General features: G+C 41.1%; 3 protein-coding genes across 3 annotated transcripts; 1 reads left to right on the top strand and 2 right to left on the bottom strand.

Moving 5' to 3' along the window:
- Nucleotides 1–33: 33 nt before the first annotated feature.
- Nucleotides 34–2343, bottom strand: gtf3ab (general transcription factor IIIA, b). Its single transcript, XM_068732323.1, has 9 exons — nucleotides 2178–2343; nucleotides 1954–2048; nucleotides 1765–1861; nucleotides 1577–1665; nucleotides 1412–1485; nucleotides 1255–1335; nucleotides 936–1168; nucleotides 376–429; nucleotides 34–276 (listed from the first exon to the last, which is right to left on the bottom strand). The coding sequence occupies exons 1-9, from the start codon at nucleotides 2289–2291 to the stop codon at nucleotides 142–144; spliced, it is 972 nt and encodes a 323-aa protein (XP_068588424.1). The 5' UTR covers nucleotides 2292–2343; the 3' UTR covers nucleotides 34–141.
- A 5993-nt stretch (nucleotides 2344–8336) lies between these two features.
- rpl21 (ribosomal protein L21) lies at nucleotides 8337–11096 on the bottom strand. The gene is made up of 6 exons (XM_068732284.1): nucleotides 10992–11096; nucleotides 10352–10430; nucleotides 10147–10208; nucleotides 9765–9877; nucleotides 8755–8905; nucleotides 8337–8460 (listed from the first exon to the last, which is right to left on the bottom strand). The coding sequence occupies exons 2-6, from the start codon at nucleotides 10416–10418 to the stop codon at nucleotides 8371–8373; spliced, it is 483 nt and encodes a 160-aa protein (XP_068588385.1). The 5' UTR covers nucleotides 10419–10430; nucleotides 10992–11096; the 3' UTR covers nucleotides 8337–8370.
- A 247-nt stretch (nucleotides 11097–11343) lies between these two features.
- On the top strand, nucleotides 11344–17199 carry usp12a (ubiquitin specific peptidase 12a). The gene is made up of 9 exons (XM_068732283.1): nucleotides 11344–11756; nucleotides 12691–12771; nucleotides 12867–13080; nucleotides 13212–13447; nucleotides 13775–13851; nucleotides 14918–15001; nucleotides 15122–15319; nucleotides 16090–16168; nucleotides 16263–17199. The coding sequence occupies exons 1-9, from the start codon at nucleotides 11709–11711 to the stop codon at nucleotides 16362–16364; spliced, it is 1119 nt and encodes a 372-aa protein (XP_068588384.1). The 5' UTR covers nucleotides 11344–11708; the 3' UTR covers nucleotides 16365–17199.
- The last annotated feature ends 179 nt before the right edge of the window (nucleotides 17200–17378 follow it).

Here is a 17378-nt window from a genome sequence, read left to right as displayed (position 1 = left end):
CATATATGAAAGCGGGCTAGTATAGTGCTGTATTAACGAGGCTTTATTTTCACAAACAAAGTATATTGAACCAAAAAAAAATGATGGGATTTGCGTCACCATTAATTAACACATCCAAGCAGATGTTCATATAACGCAGCCTCAAGATTGGTCATCCTTTAAAGTTGTATTGCGCAGCTTCTCAGCAAGCTTGTTGGTCTCTGCTCGTTGGGCTGCAGCTGCCACACTGACCTGCAGAGCCGTACGCCAGGGCTGGTTCTTTTTAGGATGCAGTTTCTGCAAGGGGGACAAAAATAAAAATACATACAAGGACGAGGCAAGAAAAGACAAACTCACCGTTAACCAGAAACAAAAAAGTTGGCAAGGACACATTACCTTCAGCTTTTTCTTTGCTGGGTCATGCACCACTCCATGTCGCCACAGGCTCTCCTGATTAATAATGAGAACAGTTACCAACTACACTGCATCAGGAATGCAATTGATCAAGACAACCAAAAAAACATCTTGCGTGTCTAACCATGTGTATAGTTTCAGTTTTTTTTTTTTAAATATCTGCCAGTTGCAACCATGAAGGTATAATACTGCTCCAAACACTGAAAAATATATTTTAAAACTTTAATATGCAGTTCATCTTTCTAAAATAAATGTAGTTACCCTTTCCTCTGTAGAAAATAGTTCCAGATAAAAACTGTATTCCATACGGCAAGGTGAAGATTATCATTGCTGCCATTAAAAATGTAGTTTCTCTGAGCACCATTAGCTAAATATATTCACCTCTTGTTGTATTGGGGTTGCAGCAAAGTGTCAATGTGTAGATGACGTCAAAGCTTTTAGCAAGTAAAAGCCAAACTATTACCATGACCGCATCCCACTAGTTAGAGAATGTAGTTTGTGACATACACACTTAATATTATTGAGTTAAAGTAAACGTTTACCTTCATGGCGAAGCTTTTCTCGCAGCCAGCATATGCACAGCTAAAGGGCTTCTTGCCCTCATGGTCTCCCAGCACATGATTCTCCAAGTTGAAGCGACGAGTGAACTTTTTACCACAGCCTCTCTTCGGGCACAACAGCTTCCTCCTCTCCCCGGAGTGGACACGCAGCTCATGCTGGCGCAAGAACCACGCATTGTTGAACAGCTTTTTGCACTCCCCGCACGGCACCTTGACTGAGAACAAAGTCATTAAAATACGGTTGCTTTGCATCATGAGTCACAGGGTATGCAATGCACCGCAACACTTTACACAGCCATACCTTTATGTTCTTTTCTGTGCTTCAGATATTCTGTCCAAGTCTTTCCCTGGAAAGGACATGCTTCAATCTCACACGGGTAACCTGCATCAGAGAGGTTTGTTAAACGCACGCCAATTAAAAATGAATTAAAAAAAAAAGCTTCTGGTCATCAACCAACCTTCATGCACTTTCACATGATGCTTTAGTTTTCCATGAGAGGGAAGTTCTCTTGTGCAGCCACTGATAGTACAACTACGTCAAAAGATAAATAAGATTTGGTTTGAGATGGCTAAGAACAGATACAAATTTAAGTTATTCTCGTATTAGATGTTTAGCCACTCACTGAAACAGCAGAAGCTGGTGTTGCTCACACTTATGGGCTTTCAGTTGGTTCCTCTTGTTGAAATCCTTTCCACAGCCCTGATGGTTGCACTGAAAGACAATATGCGCAAAAGCAAGCCAGTGCATTGTAGTAAACCCCAACAAGAAAAAAAAAATCCAAAACAGAAGAAAACATTAGGATTATTGTACTTGATATCGCTTCTCCTGGTGCTGGTGCACTCGAGCCATGTGGTTCTTCATGCTGGCATTTGTGACAAAGACCTCGGAGCATCCGTCAGCCAGACACCTGGAGACCAGAGCAGGTAACCGTTCAAAGCAAACACCAAGGTTACATTTCACTATCCCCAGTCATTTCAAATAGTCAATATAGAGGCTTACTCGTGTGGTTTTTCCCCACTGTGATTGAGCTCATGTCTGGTGAGTTGATAACGAGTGCAAAAGCTCTTGTCACAGTTGTCACAGGAGAACGGTTTCTGAAGTTAGGGAAACATTTGACACATAATCCCACCAACATCAATTGGACAATCGAACAACATGAACTGTTATGATGTGTCCACTTTCTCGTGTCATGTGCTCCGTTTGGCTTCTAGTAGTTCACTTACCAATCCAGTGTGTTTGCAAATATGAGCCTCTAGCTTCCATGACTTACTGAACGTAGCTTGACAATCAAAAAAAGAGCAAACATAGCTTTTTTGACTTTGCAACCTCTCCCCCATCTTTAATAAGAGATTCCAGATGTGGTGGTCACAGACAAAAATAGTTGTAAAGGGGCAGGACACTCATTGACCTACAACCAGCAACTCACCTGTGCTTAATTTAACTTATTGGACTGTACCAATTAGAGCAGGAGAGGGGGTGTCCTACCTCACTGAAAAATATGCAATGGATTTGACATTTAATGATCTTTATTGCAATAAATAGATATACAAAAAACTTAACACACCTTTCAAACTAATGTTCAGCTGTGTAGCACAGCGGATGCAACATGTAAGCTGCTAGAAAATGATTTAGGCCCCTGAGTTTAATAGTGATCCCACTGATACTCAGACATTATAAACTCTTTCATTATATGACTCTTTCCTCCACATTGATTGATTCAGGCTTTAAAAATGTCACCCAGGCTCCTTGCAGTAGGATATGTGTCCCTATCTGCTGATCTGCTGTGTGTACATGGTGCGCAAGCAGGGACAGAGGCGACTGTCTGTCTCCATTAATCACACACACACACACACACACACACACACACACACAGACTTTACTGCTCTAATCTTAATCTTATCAACGCTCCAGTATTGTTTTCTGATAGGTGTGATTTATTGTTGTCAGAAAATAGTCTTCAGTTAGACCCACAAATGTGAAGCTAAATCAACCTTTATCGGCTGTTAGAGCGACATGTTTGAAAGAAGAAATGGCACATTCTTCCTCTTACAAATGGAAAATTAAATTTACAAGCAATGAGACCCACCATTGTGAAATTCAATACACTGAGGGGGCATGCTGCTACAGCCTTACTTGATCTAGTATGATCAGTAGCTAATGTTAACTAACTTTAGGCACATTTTGCTATTTATGGTCATAAATGCTAAAACTATACCATTTGAATAAAGCAAACGGTAAGTACTATGTAACTTTTTTATTGGTTACGTGCTAAAACATGTAACAGTAGAGAAAAGTCATTAAATCAACAAAACAAACCGTTAGCAATGTCTGCTATACAGCAATATCTACTTAAAGTTTGCTAACATTAGTTAAGATTAGTCACCATAAACTAGCCAACTAAGTTTATGAATTCTACTTTTCATTTGTTAGAGCTATTTTGTCTTTAAAAAATTAAAAAGAGTCGCTTTAAGTAAAAACATAATGCAACATTTTTGAGGTTCCAGAAAAAAGACAAAGACTGACAATCCGATAACACTATCTGCTTGTCCAAACATCAGAGATCACCCTCTGAGCCCATGCCATGCTCTCATGTGAAACCTTTGACTGACTTTTGTGAATAAGGCCTATTGAGAGCCTGTTGGGCGTTACCTCGGTGCCCTCCCACGCTTCAGGTGAGCATGCCTGGGTCAGTTGAGACCATTATCAGCCTCCTGCTCTTCTCATCCGGTCCCTCCCACCCCCTCCACCTCTGCTGTCAGGGCCGGGATCAATACAGCTGGCCCAATATCCACATATATGACCATGCCCCCCGCCCCCCCCCCCCCCCTGTCTCTGATAACCACACAGACTCTATCACCCCACCTATCACACACAGAGATACAGCATGCACTCTGTTTGGCCTGCTGTGGGATTTCCTTGTGCCTTTGTCAAAGCTCCAGGCCTTTCCCAAACACACGCACACACACATGTGGACATATCTCACCCACGCTTTCATCACTGTCACAGATCTTACTGTCAAGACCTCTGAGAGCCTTTTTTCTTCAAAGAGTAGGAGAGTATGAGGGATGGCGAGGCCTTGGAGGAGGTAAAGAGAACAGATTTAACAGGTTGGTTCACCCAGGATACAGAAAAAAAACACATTTTCTCATTAGAAAGTAATGACATCTCATATGTGGTGGACTTTTCAGGTATTTGTAGTTTACTTCAGTATTTAATTTCATGCTACTATAGTGTACTTATATTACATTTAATATCAGAGGGAAGTATTGTACATTTTACTCAACAACAGGTATCTTCTAAATGATATAGTCCATATGAACAAATGTCTCTAACAGTACAAGTTACTTTTAGATTGAACTGTTTAATTAGCTCAACCTAGACTTGCCACAACACTGAAGTACTGCTAACACATGAACGCATCAACAAGAACAATATTCAAGTGGTCAGATCAATTTTATTTATACAACCCAATATTACACATCACAAATGTACCTCAAGGGGCTTTACAATCTTTATTATATGTAAATCATCATGCATGTTTTAGGACACTGGGTCCATTCTGCATTACATGTACGTTTGTGGAATATTTGGAATAACCAGGAGACCGTTTCTGGAAAGTCACATTGCTGTTGAAATGTTTCATTGCTTTGAGCAGTATAAACGACATCCCATTGATTTTTAATGTCCTCAGAGAAATCTCAGAGACTTGTCTCAAAAAAAGAAAGAAAGAATGGGCTTAAAACGTCTACGTGTTTTGTGAACAAAGTGTGAACATTTTGAAATTCGGGGGAAACCGCTCTTTGCATTAAGTGCGATCAGGTGAGGTAGAAAGGCTGATAACTGTGAAATTTCATATAATGCAACATTTCCACACTCTCTTGCATCAGCGGTGTCCACATCCAATTATCTATTCTTTGTGTGTGTGTGTGAGTGTGTGTGGTTAATATGTAACACTCGGGGTCGATACGGCTGCTGGCTGAGCTGACAGACTCAATCTGTGTGTGTCAAACATGTGTGATTAAGGAGTTCATAGTGCTCCACGGCTTTTATCCACCATCCTTGTCTTTCTGCCCTCCTCCCTCTCGCTTGCTTTCTCTCTCTCTCTCTCTTTCTCTCTCTCTCTCTCTCTCTCTCTCTCTCTCTCTCTCTCTCTCTCTGTCTCTCTGCCCTTCTCTGTTTACTTTTTCTTCCTTCAATCAGTAACTTCCATGAGTCAGTGCCACACATGACACTCTGGTGTATCTGTGAGAACACACACACACACACACACACACACACACACACACACGCACAAAGGACGTACTGTAGATGTATAGACAGGGTGGATATCATATTATGCATAATGAGAAAATGTTTAGATTCCTACAAATTGAAACAATAGAATGCATGATTGATTTTCAATACACTATTTGCTTTAATTGATGACATCAACCGTTGCTAAAAACTGTGGGAATATACTAAACCGTAGAGGCCCCACTCGCCTTATCTAAATACTATACAACCAAAATCCAGATCAATACCAAGGGCTTTGGCTGCCAACACGCTCATTGATTGATTGCATTTTACTTTTCCATCTGCTTTTTCCTGGCTCTCCTCAGGTTGTTGGATACTTATTACTCTGTCCTGATAAGACCCGTGTCTGAGTTCCCTGACCTACAGGGTTGTGAGGGTGAAGAAAGACTCAACACCATTTTACAGGAGATTACAACATTCATTCAGAGTATTTCCTCTCTTTTTTTTTGAAGAGACTTCGCTTCTTCCACATATATGGGAGATATGTTCTACTCCAAGAAAATTCAAGTGATGCTTCCACAGAAATGAAATATAATCCTTAGGCTGATTTCTCCGTCCTGAACACTACACACACACACACACACACACACACACACACACACTTCATCCTGTCAGCTGCTCCCTATCGCTGTAAACTGGTCCTAATTTGTGTAAATATTGGGTAAAGTACTGAGGTGCGATGAGATAACCTATTTGTCACATAACCAGCCAGCCATTCAGCCTCCACTGATTAAACAGCAAACATCAAGTGGTCCACACACACACACACACACACACACACACACACACACACACACACACACAGGCAGTTTTCATCTCACACACGCACAGGTATGACTGTTATATGGATTTTATTGTTATTCAGAGGAAAAAACAGAATAAAAAAACATGATGCACTTGAAGAATTTCACCAAAATGTTTCCTTAAATGATGAACACTATAACTTCTACGACTCATTCACAATCAACAAAAAAGTTTTTAAAAATTGTATTCGATGGCACAGAAATATTTAGAGATACATACCCAACATGAAATATGTTGTGTTGTAATTTGATCTCAGAAGGGGATCATGTCTGTCTATAGTTACTATTTTGATTAATTAAAAGTGAGTCTTTAAAATTGTAATTGTCTCTTGTATAAAATGTAAATTTTGTAACTCACAGAATTGTTTTGACAAATCCTCAGACTCAAAATGTTAGCTCCTTTTAAGGTTTATTGTATACATTATCCTGTTTTTGCATTGGAAGCACTTTATGATCCTCCCTTTAAATGTTTTATACACATATTATTATTATTAGTCTATTCTTCCAATACAACGCTGTGTAGATGTAGATAGGGAATATCACAGTGGTAAGCGAGGTCTGCTCAACACCTTAACATATGTCAACTTAACTTGTGACAAGTCAGAGATAAACTACATCTGTGGTTATAATCAAAATCAGAATCACATTTATTTTAAATATGTGTGCACATACAAGGAATTTGACAACCAAGATGGGCAAATAAAGGCAACGAATAGCAGGACTGTTACGCACACAGGTAGTGAAAAATGTAGGTGTTTACATAAATATTATATATAAAAAGCACCAATAACCAACAATAAAACAAGAACTCAATTGAATAGTAAGTCGAGTGTTCTCTCAGTTGTAAACAATAAACATAGTGCAACAAAATAAATACTGAATGTATACATGGACTGGATGGTTATGATTGTACGTATTGATATTGACAGTGATGGATGATATACACACATTAAAAAATGATCCTCAATAAGAGCAGCAGTGAATATGTTGTTGTTGTTATTGACAGTGTTTGACAAAATATATTTAATAATTCAACACAATTTTCATCATTACTCCCCATAACTAACAACCCAATTCAGTTTTCTACAGCAAGGTTACTGTTGTCCAGCAAAGGGCTTGATGTGTATTGAAGCTGGACACATATGCTGGTGCACACTGCCACCTACTGCACAGTAGAAACTCTACCCATGGCATCCACTACAACAACGGCTCAGACTTAAATATAAATATATATTTTCTTTGGCCAACATGTCCACATCGGTTTGAGGCGCACACAATCACTGATCAACCCCATCAATCAACTTATTTCCCCTTTTAGCACTTTTAAGGTCGGTAAGAACAAAACCGTTATTCCACTGTCTGACAGCATAACATACATTCTCTGTATCAAACCGTTACTTAGGGTTATATGACGTTGACAGTTTACTCTGGTTATAACATCCAAGAAGTTGTCTCGTGTATTATTTCCCTGTAATTCAGGCTGCTCTGTGTGGCATATTCTAAAACCTCAGAACCTCAGTTCAACATAGAGCTCTGTGGGTTTGAGCGATGTTTTACTCATCAGCAGGACTTCTTAGTGGCGATCCCACTAGCAGGTTAATGAGGATCAACTACAAGTAGCCCCCTGAAACGCTCTTACATCAGCTTGACCGAGTATTGCACAACCACACACGTGTTTTTAACTGCCGTATCTGATCGGACCTCTACTCAGACTCAAACATGAAGGCTAAACAAAAGTAGGCCATCTTGCGTTAACAGATCCAACAGGCGTGATTGTGGTCTGTACATATCCAGAGTGAGGTCTTACATTAACAATGCCTCCATTCTACTCAAGAGCCAGAGGTAAAATAAAGCTCAATGGAATTCAGCTGCAACTTCATTACTTAACGCCTGTGCTTTTCATGCCTTCAGTTAAAAGACTCAATAGGCATGATTAAGAAGCAAGTTGCTCTGCTGACAGAACTCTACTCAGCAAGAACTCAGAGAAATGAAGTTAACACCTCTGTGTGTGTGTGTGTGTGTGTGTGTGTGTGTGTGTGTGTGTGTAAGGCCTTTAGTTGCTGCAAGTAAGTGAGAAGGGCAACGTCTGCTTATCGACAGTGCAGATGAAAAAAACCTTGTTGACCCGACAGGTCTAAGTGAGGATGTGATGCTTGTGACATGGGCGCCGTCACTCTCAGATCGTGGGTGAAATAAAAGTGCGTCTGATTTCATTCAAAAATCGAAAGGAGGAGAATCATCAACATAATTCAAAATGTGTGAACAGATGACAACATGGCAAGTAGCGTGTGTACAAATATTTTTTATTTTAGTGAGCAGTTTATGCCATGAACTCATAGGGGATGGGCTCCAGCAGCTGTGGCTCGTTTTTCTTGGTGCTGACGAAGTGAGCGTCACGGGGAGGAGCCGGCTGTAGAGACGAGAAGGAGAATATTAGATGATCGAATAATATTCAATAAAAACAAAGACACATGTTTAATTTGCAACATACTCATTGGGACTTTCATGCTTTCCCATTTAATAGTCCACATATTAAATGTTATGCTTTAAATTGTGATTGGTTTTAGTTTCACGTACACTTTAAGTGACAGTAAAATCACTGCAACTGAATAACTTCCTTGCCACAAGATTTTTCTCACCATGACAATTGTTTTTGGTTTAAGAAGTGGTAAAACACTAAAAGTTGTCTTGGATTATTTCATACCTGTCGCTTCAGTTCCACCCAGCTGCCCTTCTGCTTGGCCTCCAACTTCTTGCCCTCGTTGGCTTTCACGCGCTGCAGGAAACTGTCCCTGCTCTTTGAGTGCTTCACATGCTCAATACGCACGTTGATCCTCTTGGCCAGGATCCTTCCCCTGTGACAGCAGAAAACATACATAAGTATATAATAAAAGCAAAACTCCACAGGTAGCTTAAGCTCAAAATAGAAAGTAAAGCCGTTTTAATATCTGCATTTGTCTCTGCTGTGTCCTCAGTACAGCCCCAGGTCAAACAGGAGTTAGACTGGGGTGCTTAAGGATGAGATACTTTCCCCCACGTGAATGACCACTGAGGACATGAACAATCCTGGTGGCAAAGTGAAAATGGGGTCAAATTGTCTGTTTTTCTTTTCTTCCCGGTCAAATATCTGTTTGTTCTGTAAACCTACAGACTGAACCAACACCACTATTGTGACAGCCAATAAGACTCAGACGTCAAAACATTAGTTCTACATCATTTAATTCCCACACTTTGAGAACTACTGTTCTAGATGAAGAGTTTGAGCAAGGACACACCAAAGATTGAAGCCAGGATCTACAAGTTGTAGTAAAAATGGAAAGGTTTGAACAACGATCTGAAGAACTATAAAGAACATAGATTAATGTAGCTCTGGTACACATAACTGTTGAGAGTTTGGTTTGTGGCCGTTTATGTACAAATACTATATTGTACGACATTCAACGATTAAATGAAATAACCTATAGAGAAGCGATGCAAGGTAAACAAAGCAGCTCTGAAAACACTCTACAGCTAACTTTGGTTCTTCAGTGGGTTTAACATTTGAGAACTGGTCAACAAATCACAAAGCATGATCCTCGTAATCCTTACTACAAGAATGGAAGTCTTTAAATAGTTTCTTATTAGTCTGAAGGAGTTTTAAGTCATTTGGTGTGTTCAAGCTAAAAGTTACATAGGTATGACCATTCAGATGTCACAAAACAACGTCCTACTTACTTGACCTGCTTGTTGACAATAATGCCGACAGCATGCTGGGTTACATTGTAGACTCGTCCTGTCTTGCCGTGGTAGCACTTGTGAGGCATTCCCTTCTGGATGGTACCTGTGCCCTGAAAAGAAAATAGCATGTTACAACGAATTATTCAGCAACAACAAAGTCAACATGTTACCGCTAGTCGCCACAGTACGGAACCAAGAAGCGTTTCATAGGTTCCGCAGTGAGTATAATTAAAACTGTCTCAGTTACAAATGTATTACTGTGCACCTTCCCCAAGTCCCTTCAGTCTGCTGTACCTTAGATATATCTCAATTTGCAATGCAGTTTTAATCAATTACCATTCAAACAAGGATGCTAGCCAACACACAAGCTGTGACCTACCTTGATGTCAACGATGTCTCCCTTCCTGTAGATGCGCATATATGTAGACAGGGGAATTGGGCCTGTGAAGCAAATGCAGTCAATCTATGAATGTTACATAGCCAAAAAAAAAAAAGAGTTGGCAGTGATCCTAAATACCAAATTTCCTCCATTACAGTAATACAAAGTGTGGTGGGATATAAAATGCCTTTAAATGTGTACTCACCATGCTTGCGGAATGGCCTGCTGAACATGTACCTGGTCCCCCTCCTCTTGCCTCTGGTGTTCGTCATGATGCCTGATTACTAAGAGAAAATACACTTCAGTTAGTCATGACAGAGCCTTTAGAGTTTTCTTCCAGTGTAAATGTTCAACAGATGGAAAATAGCAAGCATCCATTCTAACACCTACTTAATTTATCCCCATTATACGCACATACACGTTTTCAATTTGATTCAACACATTATATCAAAGCTAATTACAGAGACTGACTAGGAGAAGATATACTTATGTAAAGGCTAGCAACGAGATACATGTCAAGCACTCTTCCACTAGGTAGCACCGTATTTGCAATGTTAGTTTCGTCGAAAACGGTCGAATATCGACGACAAACGTTATAAGCGTTACAGTGGCTGCAACTGAGTGTAACAGCAGAACACTGTGTATGCTAAACGGGCCCGCATGGAGAGCCACGCTGCTGGCCATGCTCACATTCAACGGATAATACCCCTCAATACAACGATTTTCACGCTGTATTAACCCACTGAGATGAAAGGGAAATCTGTAGGGCAGATTTTAATCCAACAATGTACGAAATATATAGTAATAAGGTAGAAAAACAACAATTAATAGGGAGAGGATCTTACCCCCGGTCTCTACAAGATGGCGGGTGCGGCGGAAAGAGAGATTGAAAGACCCCAAACTCCGCCTTGTGAAATGTCCATAGACTGCAGGGCAGGTCGCGAGATTGCCTGAACCAAATAAATCAGCTCATTCACGAATTACTATACAGTATAACATCTGCCGCCGTGTCAGTACGCGAGCTGGTCCTAGTGTTATGATGCAGCCTATGGTTATGATCGTTTCTGTGATTTTATAGTTTAGTGTGGAACTCAGTCTACTAAGTTAAATGACAAGAAAAGATGAAATATGATCAGGCTGCTGAAAACACAATCATTGTTTAAAAAAAAAAAATGCAGATATTTTCCAACTTCTATTTATGATGCGCATGCGCAAAACTTCCGTGAGGCTGAGCTTGATTTTTTAAGTTACGTATAGTTACGTTACTATACCAAATATTTGGACGTTATTTAACTTGGCTTCGACAACTGCGCTTTTCTTAGAAGCTTATGAATGTCTGAATGTGTGACACTACATATAACTTAAAACAAAGCGAACCACTTTACTGTTCACTGCCGACCGTGATTAAGTGAAGACGGAAGCAACAAGCAGTGAATGCTCTCGTTTTCTTCAGCCGTTGGACCTTGTCGTCGCGAGCTCAGCAGTATCGCCTGCCTTGCCTCACGAGGGAACCAGCCCAGTCTTGTCAGCGCTCGGCGGTGGTTGAAGATGGCGCTAGCCGAATGGAAATCCTAATGACAGTCTCCAAATTTGCCTCTTTTTGTACCATGGTGAGTACACGGCAATGTCAAACTGGCATGACTCAGGCTACAAGGTGACACAGAAACCGTTGCTGCACCCTGATTGGCCTTCAAACCGTGTTAATAAACATATAAGCAGTTCATTCTGGTGTCAGTGCTAGCCAAGCGTATTTCCGACCATAGCAAAGCAAGCAGACACCCACTGCTTTCTCCGCTCTGGTCTTTTCGCTAACGGCAGTAGATGGACATTCTTTAGTGTAGACATTTTTCCAACTCCTAGATTGACGATTTATTTGGTTAAAATGTGTTCCAGCTTCTTTGTGTGCAGTGACAGTGCACCTGCTGCAGCTGTGCTTCGCAGCTAACTAGCTAACGTGAAGCTAACTAGCTAACGCGAAGCTAAACCAGTGTAGCACCATGCTAACACCTGGTTGGGTAATGAGTGGTAACGGATTATATGCAGTTTGTGTAACGTAACGTTAGAGAAACCGTGAAGAAAAATGACGTTGACGTGTTGGCCTTTACTACCAGACATTATTAACGCAAGCAATGACGACATGGCTTAACATTAGCTGCGCAGTTGTGGACTCGCTAGGTCCATGTCAAATCTGCAGTTTGTTACTGTCTATATGCATCGCACTGTATTAATTCTCACCACATTTTAGAGGCGATTTGCGTTTCGCGAACATCCTCCAGTTAAAAAACGTCTGCGTTTTAATAATATATATTCTGACACGTGACATTGTGTCATCTCAACCGAGTCAGCACCAGTGTATTTGCAATTACATAGATTTAATTGCATAAATACTGTACATACATACATTTTAAATTCATTTTGGATGAGTTGGCACTATCCTTGGACAGCCCAATCTTACAGCGTTGGTGTGTTTTTTTTCATTGTGTTGTTTAAGATAATAGCTGAACTTAAATACGTCTTGTTTTTTGTTTCTATGTGGATTTACAGGGCGCCAATGCCTCTGCTCTGGAGAAAGAGATTGGATCTGAGCAGTTTCCGGTCAATGAGCACTACTTTGGCCTGGTCAATGTAAGTGAATGATGTGCAGATTCACCGTTATGTATACATCTCCACCTGACTGGTGCTCACACTGCATTCGACTGCATTCCATATGTGATTTTTAGTTTGGAAACACCTGCTACTGCAACTCGGTGCTGCAGGCTCTGTACTTCTGCCGACCGTTTCGGGAGAAGATCTTGGCGTACCGCAGTCAGCCTCGGCGAAAGGAGAACCTGCTCACTTGCCTGGCCGACCTCTTTCACAGTATTGCCAACCAGAAGAGGAAAGTGGGCGTCATACCACCCAAAAAGTTCATCACACGGCTTCGCAAAGAGAATGGTGAGAGGAAACTGATACATTTAGGGAGATTGGCGTGATCAAAAGAGGCTACAGCAAAGTGACTAATCAACAATTTAAAAAAAATAACTGAATTTGAACTCTAAAGTCCCTCCCTGCACTTTCTTCCTCAGAGCTGTTTGATAATTACATGCAGCAGGATGCCCATGAATTCCTGAACTACCTGCTCAACACCATCGCAGACTTGCTTCAGGAGGAGAGAAAGCAGGACAAGACCAACGGCCGCCTTGCCAACGGCACGTTGGACTCTCAGAACAACAACAGCAATGCCACGCCCGCTCCAACCTGGGTCCATGAGATCTTCCAAGGCACTCTGACCAATGAGACGCGCTGCCTCACCTGTGAAACGGTAAGAGGCCTCACTGCTGTTTTCACATGAGGGGGAGGTTTAAGTGGCTCACACCAAACATCTTCCACTGTGTGTCACCAGAGTCTTGTTGAAACATGTTTTCAAATCAAACAGTCCTGCTGCTGAGGGATTAGATAACATACACAGATGAAGCTTCTTGGCACAAGGACAAATACAAGCTTAGGTTGTTTCTGTAAGTGTTTAAGGCAAATGCAAGAGAACAGCCCTATGTTATTTTATTCCAAACTTATCAGGCAGACACATTTATCTAGTATTTGAGTTTAGCTGCTTTTAACTTATGTTGATGTCATTTTTTTCCCTCTTCAGATAAGCAGCAAAGATGAGGATTTTCTGGACCTTTCTGTGGATGTAGAACAGAATACCTCCATCACGCACTGCCTCAGGTAAATTCACAACATGTAGAAGCAGAACTGAAGCTGGAGTAGTAGTTCATTGACAGAAAAATAATTGGCAACTCTTATTAATAATCTCTTATATTATAGGAAACAACATTTGATGGTTTCAGCTTCTCTAAAGTGCTTCCTTTTTTGATTGACTCATGAAGAAAATCTAAATCGGATTAATCTGTAATGAAAATGCAGTTCTGGTTAAGAATTTAGATCCAAATTGTTGTAGCCACCCATTTTTAATTATTACAAAAATGGACAAATGTTAACTAGTATTACAGAACTAGTCTCTGTTGAACGGCAATGTGGCCATTTTAAGAGTGTAACTTACAAAGTAGTAACATATTTAGAGGTTGCAGTCTGTGGAATGGTTGGAACCTTTTTATATCTTTAGTAGTGCTGAGCAAGTTAACGCGATAATAACTCGTTAACGCATTAATTAATTAACGCGCAACAATTATATTATCGCGCGTTAACGCAGTTTTTTTAATTATTACTATTATTATTATTAAGCAGACATTTTTAACACAAGAACCGGACAGCGAGCGGTGAACAGCTGTGTTTGTGTTGCGTCATGAAAATGAAGTTGTGAACACCGGCTGAATATCTATGATCAGAATCATTATAACTGTATTTGAACTGCTACTGTTTGAAGGGAATACTGCTGTTAAAAAGCACCTTATTTGTTTAAAGTGTTTGCAAACCAAATGTTATTGCACTTTTGTTCATATAGCAGTACTTTTAAAATAAGTGTGCAATACTCTACTTTTGAATTAATTATTGAACTTTGTGCATAACAATGCCATTAATCGCGATTAGTAATGTTAATTGTTGCGCTGCACTAATCTTTAGTTATGAAGAAGATTGCATAAAGTGCTGTGTGTGTGTGTGTGTGTGTGTGTGTGTGTGTGTGTGTGTGTGTGTGTGTGTGTGTGTGTGTGTGTGTGTGTGTGTGTGTGTCACCAAACTGCATGACGAGAACGGAGTGCTTTAAATATTGAATCGTTCATTGGTTGATGTGGACCTCTGATTTTACTAATCCTCTCTTTGTGGCTCCTCTCAGAGGTTTCAGTAACACAGAGACTCTGTGCAGTGAGTACAAATACTACTGTGAAGAATGTAGAAGCAAGCAGGAGGCACACAAGAGGTCAGTACACAGGTTCATTCTTAATCTTTGCTTTTTTTTTTTTAGGTGTTTGTTAATGCGTTTCTGTGCGTTGTTGGGAACTTGGATATTGTGTCTGACTCTGTGACGTGTGTGATGTAGGATGCGTGTTAAGAAGCTGCCGATGATCTTGGCTCTGCACCTGAAGCGCTTTAAGTACATGGAGCAGCTGCAGCGCTACACCAAGCTGTCCTATCGCGTCGTCTTCCCTCTGGAGCTCCGCCTCTTCAACACCTCCGGGGACGCCACCAATCCGGAGAGGCTCTACGACCTGGTCGCTGTGGTGGTGCATTGTGGGAGGTGTGTAGGTGATCACACAGCAACCAGAGACAGGCAGACCATTTGCTGTTCTAATAATAAAATGCATTCGCACTAGAATAAAGATACATTATAACCTGAATCGCATAGAGTGGGAGGAAACACAAACCCTCATCCATCATTGTTCAGCTGTGCTGCACTTTTTTGCCAGTGCTTGTTTTGACCCAGTGTGAGTGGGCGTTTTGGTCTGTCTGTGTTTATACAAGGTGTTTCCCTGCCTTCACGAATAGAAATAATTTACAAAACTTATTTGGAGTTGATCAAATGAGTCGGGAGTCCTTCAGATGTAAGTTCTGTCTGAATCTTCTATTCTCCCTTTGAGCTTTACAATCATCTCAGCTCCTTTTTTAGCTCGTTATTTTCAGATATAATGAAATTGATGTCATGATTTTAGGCCACATATCATCAGGGATTTCAGTTATCCTAACGTCATGATAGTGCTTAAATAAAACCATATTGAATACTGCTTCAGTATTCAGTACTGGTCATTCCATGCTTACCATGTAACATGTTTTTGTTCACAGCTGCACAGATTTGTGTTTCATTAAAGGCCCGTACACCCACACAGGTGTTTCCAGAGGAATGTCAATCAAACATGGTGTTTACACAGTGCTGCAAAGGAGTCTAATCGGGCACAATAAGTGGAAACACCTGTGTGGGTGGACTGTGGGTGTGTAGGGCCTTTTAAAGCCCAAGTGATAATATCACAGTAGTTAAAGTTTGCTCTAATAAAGTGTTCTATTTCTTTTCAGTGGGCCAAACAGGGGCCACTACATTGCCATTGTGAAAAGTCATGACTTCTGGTTGCTGTTCGATGACGATATTGTAGAGGTATGCAAGTTCATTTGTATTTACATTTTATGTAGTATTCACAGTACTTGTGTCGTTTTTGACCCTGCTGTGTTTCGTCTTTCTGTTCTTGCAGAAAATCGACGCACAGGCCATAGAAGAGTTCTACGGTCTCACTTCTGAAATCTCCAAGAACTCCGAGTCGGGCTACATCCTCTTCTACCAGTCCAGAGACTAAACGTGGAGCGCCCCCCCCCCCCACCGTGTTCTGCCACAGAAACCAGAAGAAAGGCTCTGTTCCCTCTTTATGAGGAGCGGCGGACTGTAAACACGCCACAGCAGCCCGCACTGTGTCACACCTGCCCGCACAGCTGTATTTAATTATTGTGCTTTTTACGCGCTCGGCGCTGCAGCTCAGCCGTGGAAGTTCCTCCTACTTACCAGCTGTTCCTCCTCGCCCCCTGTGTCCTTCCCTTCCACCTCGTCCCCTTCACTCTGGACGCTGCTGCTGCTGCTGCTGCCTGGACAATGAGACGATAATGAATGAAAACTGTGTCAAGATTGTTTTAAAAAAAGAAAAGGAAAAAAAAAAAAGACGTTGAATGAGGGTTGTACAGATATTGGTTGGTCGTATGAGTGGCATATTAGACTTTTTTTCTTTGGGTGTGGGGTTGAACGGGTATTTAATAATTCATATGATGTAACATCGGCTTGGTGTCTTCACCCCCCCACCCTGTTATTCTGCACTGGGATTTACCGAGAGTGGGTCATGTTTTTGATCACAGATGTAAAGGAGGATGGGGTGAGGTGGGGGGTGAGCGTCCCACTTATGGGACACACTGGGTTGTGTATTTCTACAGTGTACAGAATGGTATTTGTATAAATATAACAAGAAGATAATATTATCATTGGAAATCGTTAGCCCTCGAGAAGATGTATTAACACTATGGTGCACTTTTGATACCGTTTTGTAGGTGTTGGCAAGTTTAATGTGAGGGTTTGCTTGAAAAAGGCCTGTTGTAAAGCGATTATTTTCTGTTTTAAAGAAAACGAAATAAAGCCAGTAAGATTGAGGCAGGGTGTGCTCTCCTTTCTTGCGTCCTACAGGTGCGCAGTGATGACTCATAGGGGCTCAGCAGCGCCCCTCGGCGGTGTAGCCTGGTAGCCCAGCTCTCCTGCTGCAACAGGAGCTATTTTTAATCCATTCAGATCCGTAAAGCAGGTGCTTCGTACATAAAACGCACACAATCGA

Source organism: Cebidichthys violaceus, unplaced genomic scaffold (assembly GCF_023349555.1).
Source record: "Cebidichthys violaceus isolate CVI_PGR_0920_01 unplaced genomic scaffold, fCebVio1.0.p SCAF_58, whole genome shotgun sequence".
Lineage (NCBI taxonomy): Eukaryota > Metazoa > Chordata > Actinopteri > Perciformes > Stichaeidae > Cebidichthys > Cebidichthys violaceus.
The sequence above is the reverse complement of the archived record's forward strand: the minus strand, read 5'-3'. Positions and strand labels throughout refer to the sequence as shown.

Excerpts from the sequence above, each read along its gene's own strand:
- gtf3ab (XM_068732323.1), bottom strand. The coding sequence starts at position 2,291 with ATGGGGGAGAGGTTGCAAAGTCAAAAAAGCTATGTTTGCTCTTTTTTT. Across the intron at positions 1,862-1,953 it reads AGTGGGGAAAAACCACACGA|GTGTCTGGCTGACGGATGCT; the intron begins GTAAGCCTCTAT and ends TCTGGTCTCCAG. Across the intron at positions 277-375 it reads CAGCAAAGAAAAAGCTGAAG|AAACTGCATCCTAAAAAGAA; the intron begins GTAATGTGTCCT and ends TCCCCCTTGCAG.
- rpl21 (XM_068732284.1), bottom strand. The coding sequence starts at position 10,418 with ATGACGAACACCAGAGGCAAGAGGAGGGGGACCAGGTACATGTTCAGC. Across the intron at positions 10,209-10,351 it reads CAGGCCATTCCGCAAGCATG|GCCCAATTCCCCTGTCTACA; the intron begins GTGAGTACACAT and ends TTTGCTTCACAG. Across the intron at positions 9,878-10,146 it reads GAGACATCGTTGACATCAAG|GGCACAGGTACCATCCAGAA; the intron begins GTAGGTCACAGC and ends TTTTCTTTTCAG.
- usp12a (XM_068732283.1), top strand. The coding sequence starts at position 11,709 with ATGGAAATCCTAATGACAGTCTCCAAATTTGCCTCTTTTTGTACCATG. Across the intron at positions 13,448-13,774 it reads GCTGCCTCACCTGTGAAACG|ATAAGCAGCAAAGATGAGGA; the intron begins GTAAGAGGCCTC and ends TTCCCTCTTCAG. Across the intron at positions 13,852-14,917 it reads TCCATCACGCACTGCCTCAG|AGGTTTCAGTAACACAGAGA; the intron begins GTAAATTCACAA and ends GGCTCCTCTCAG.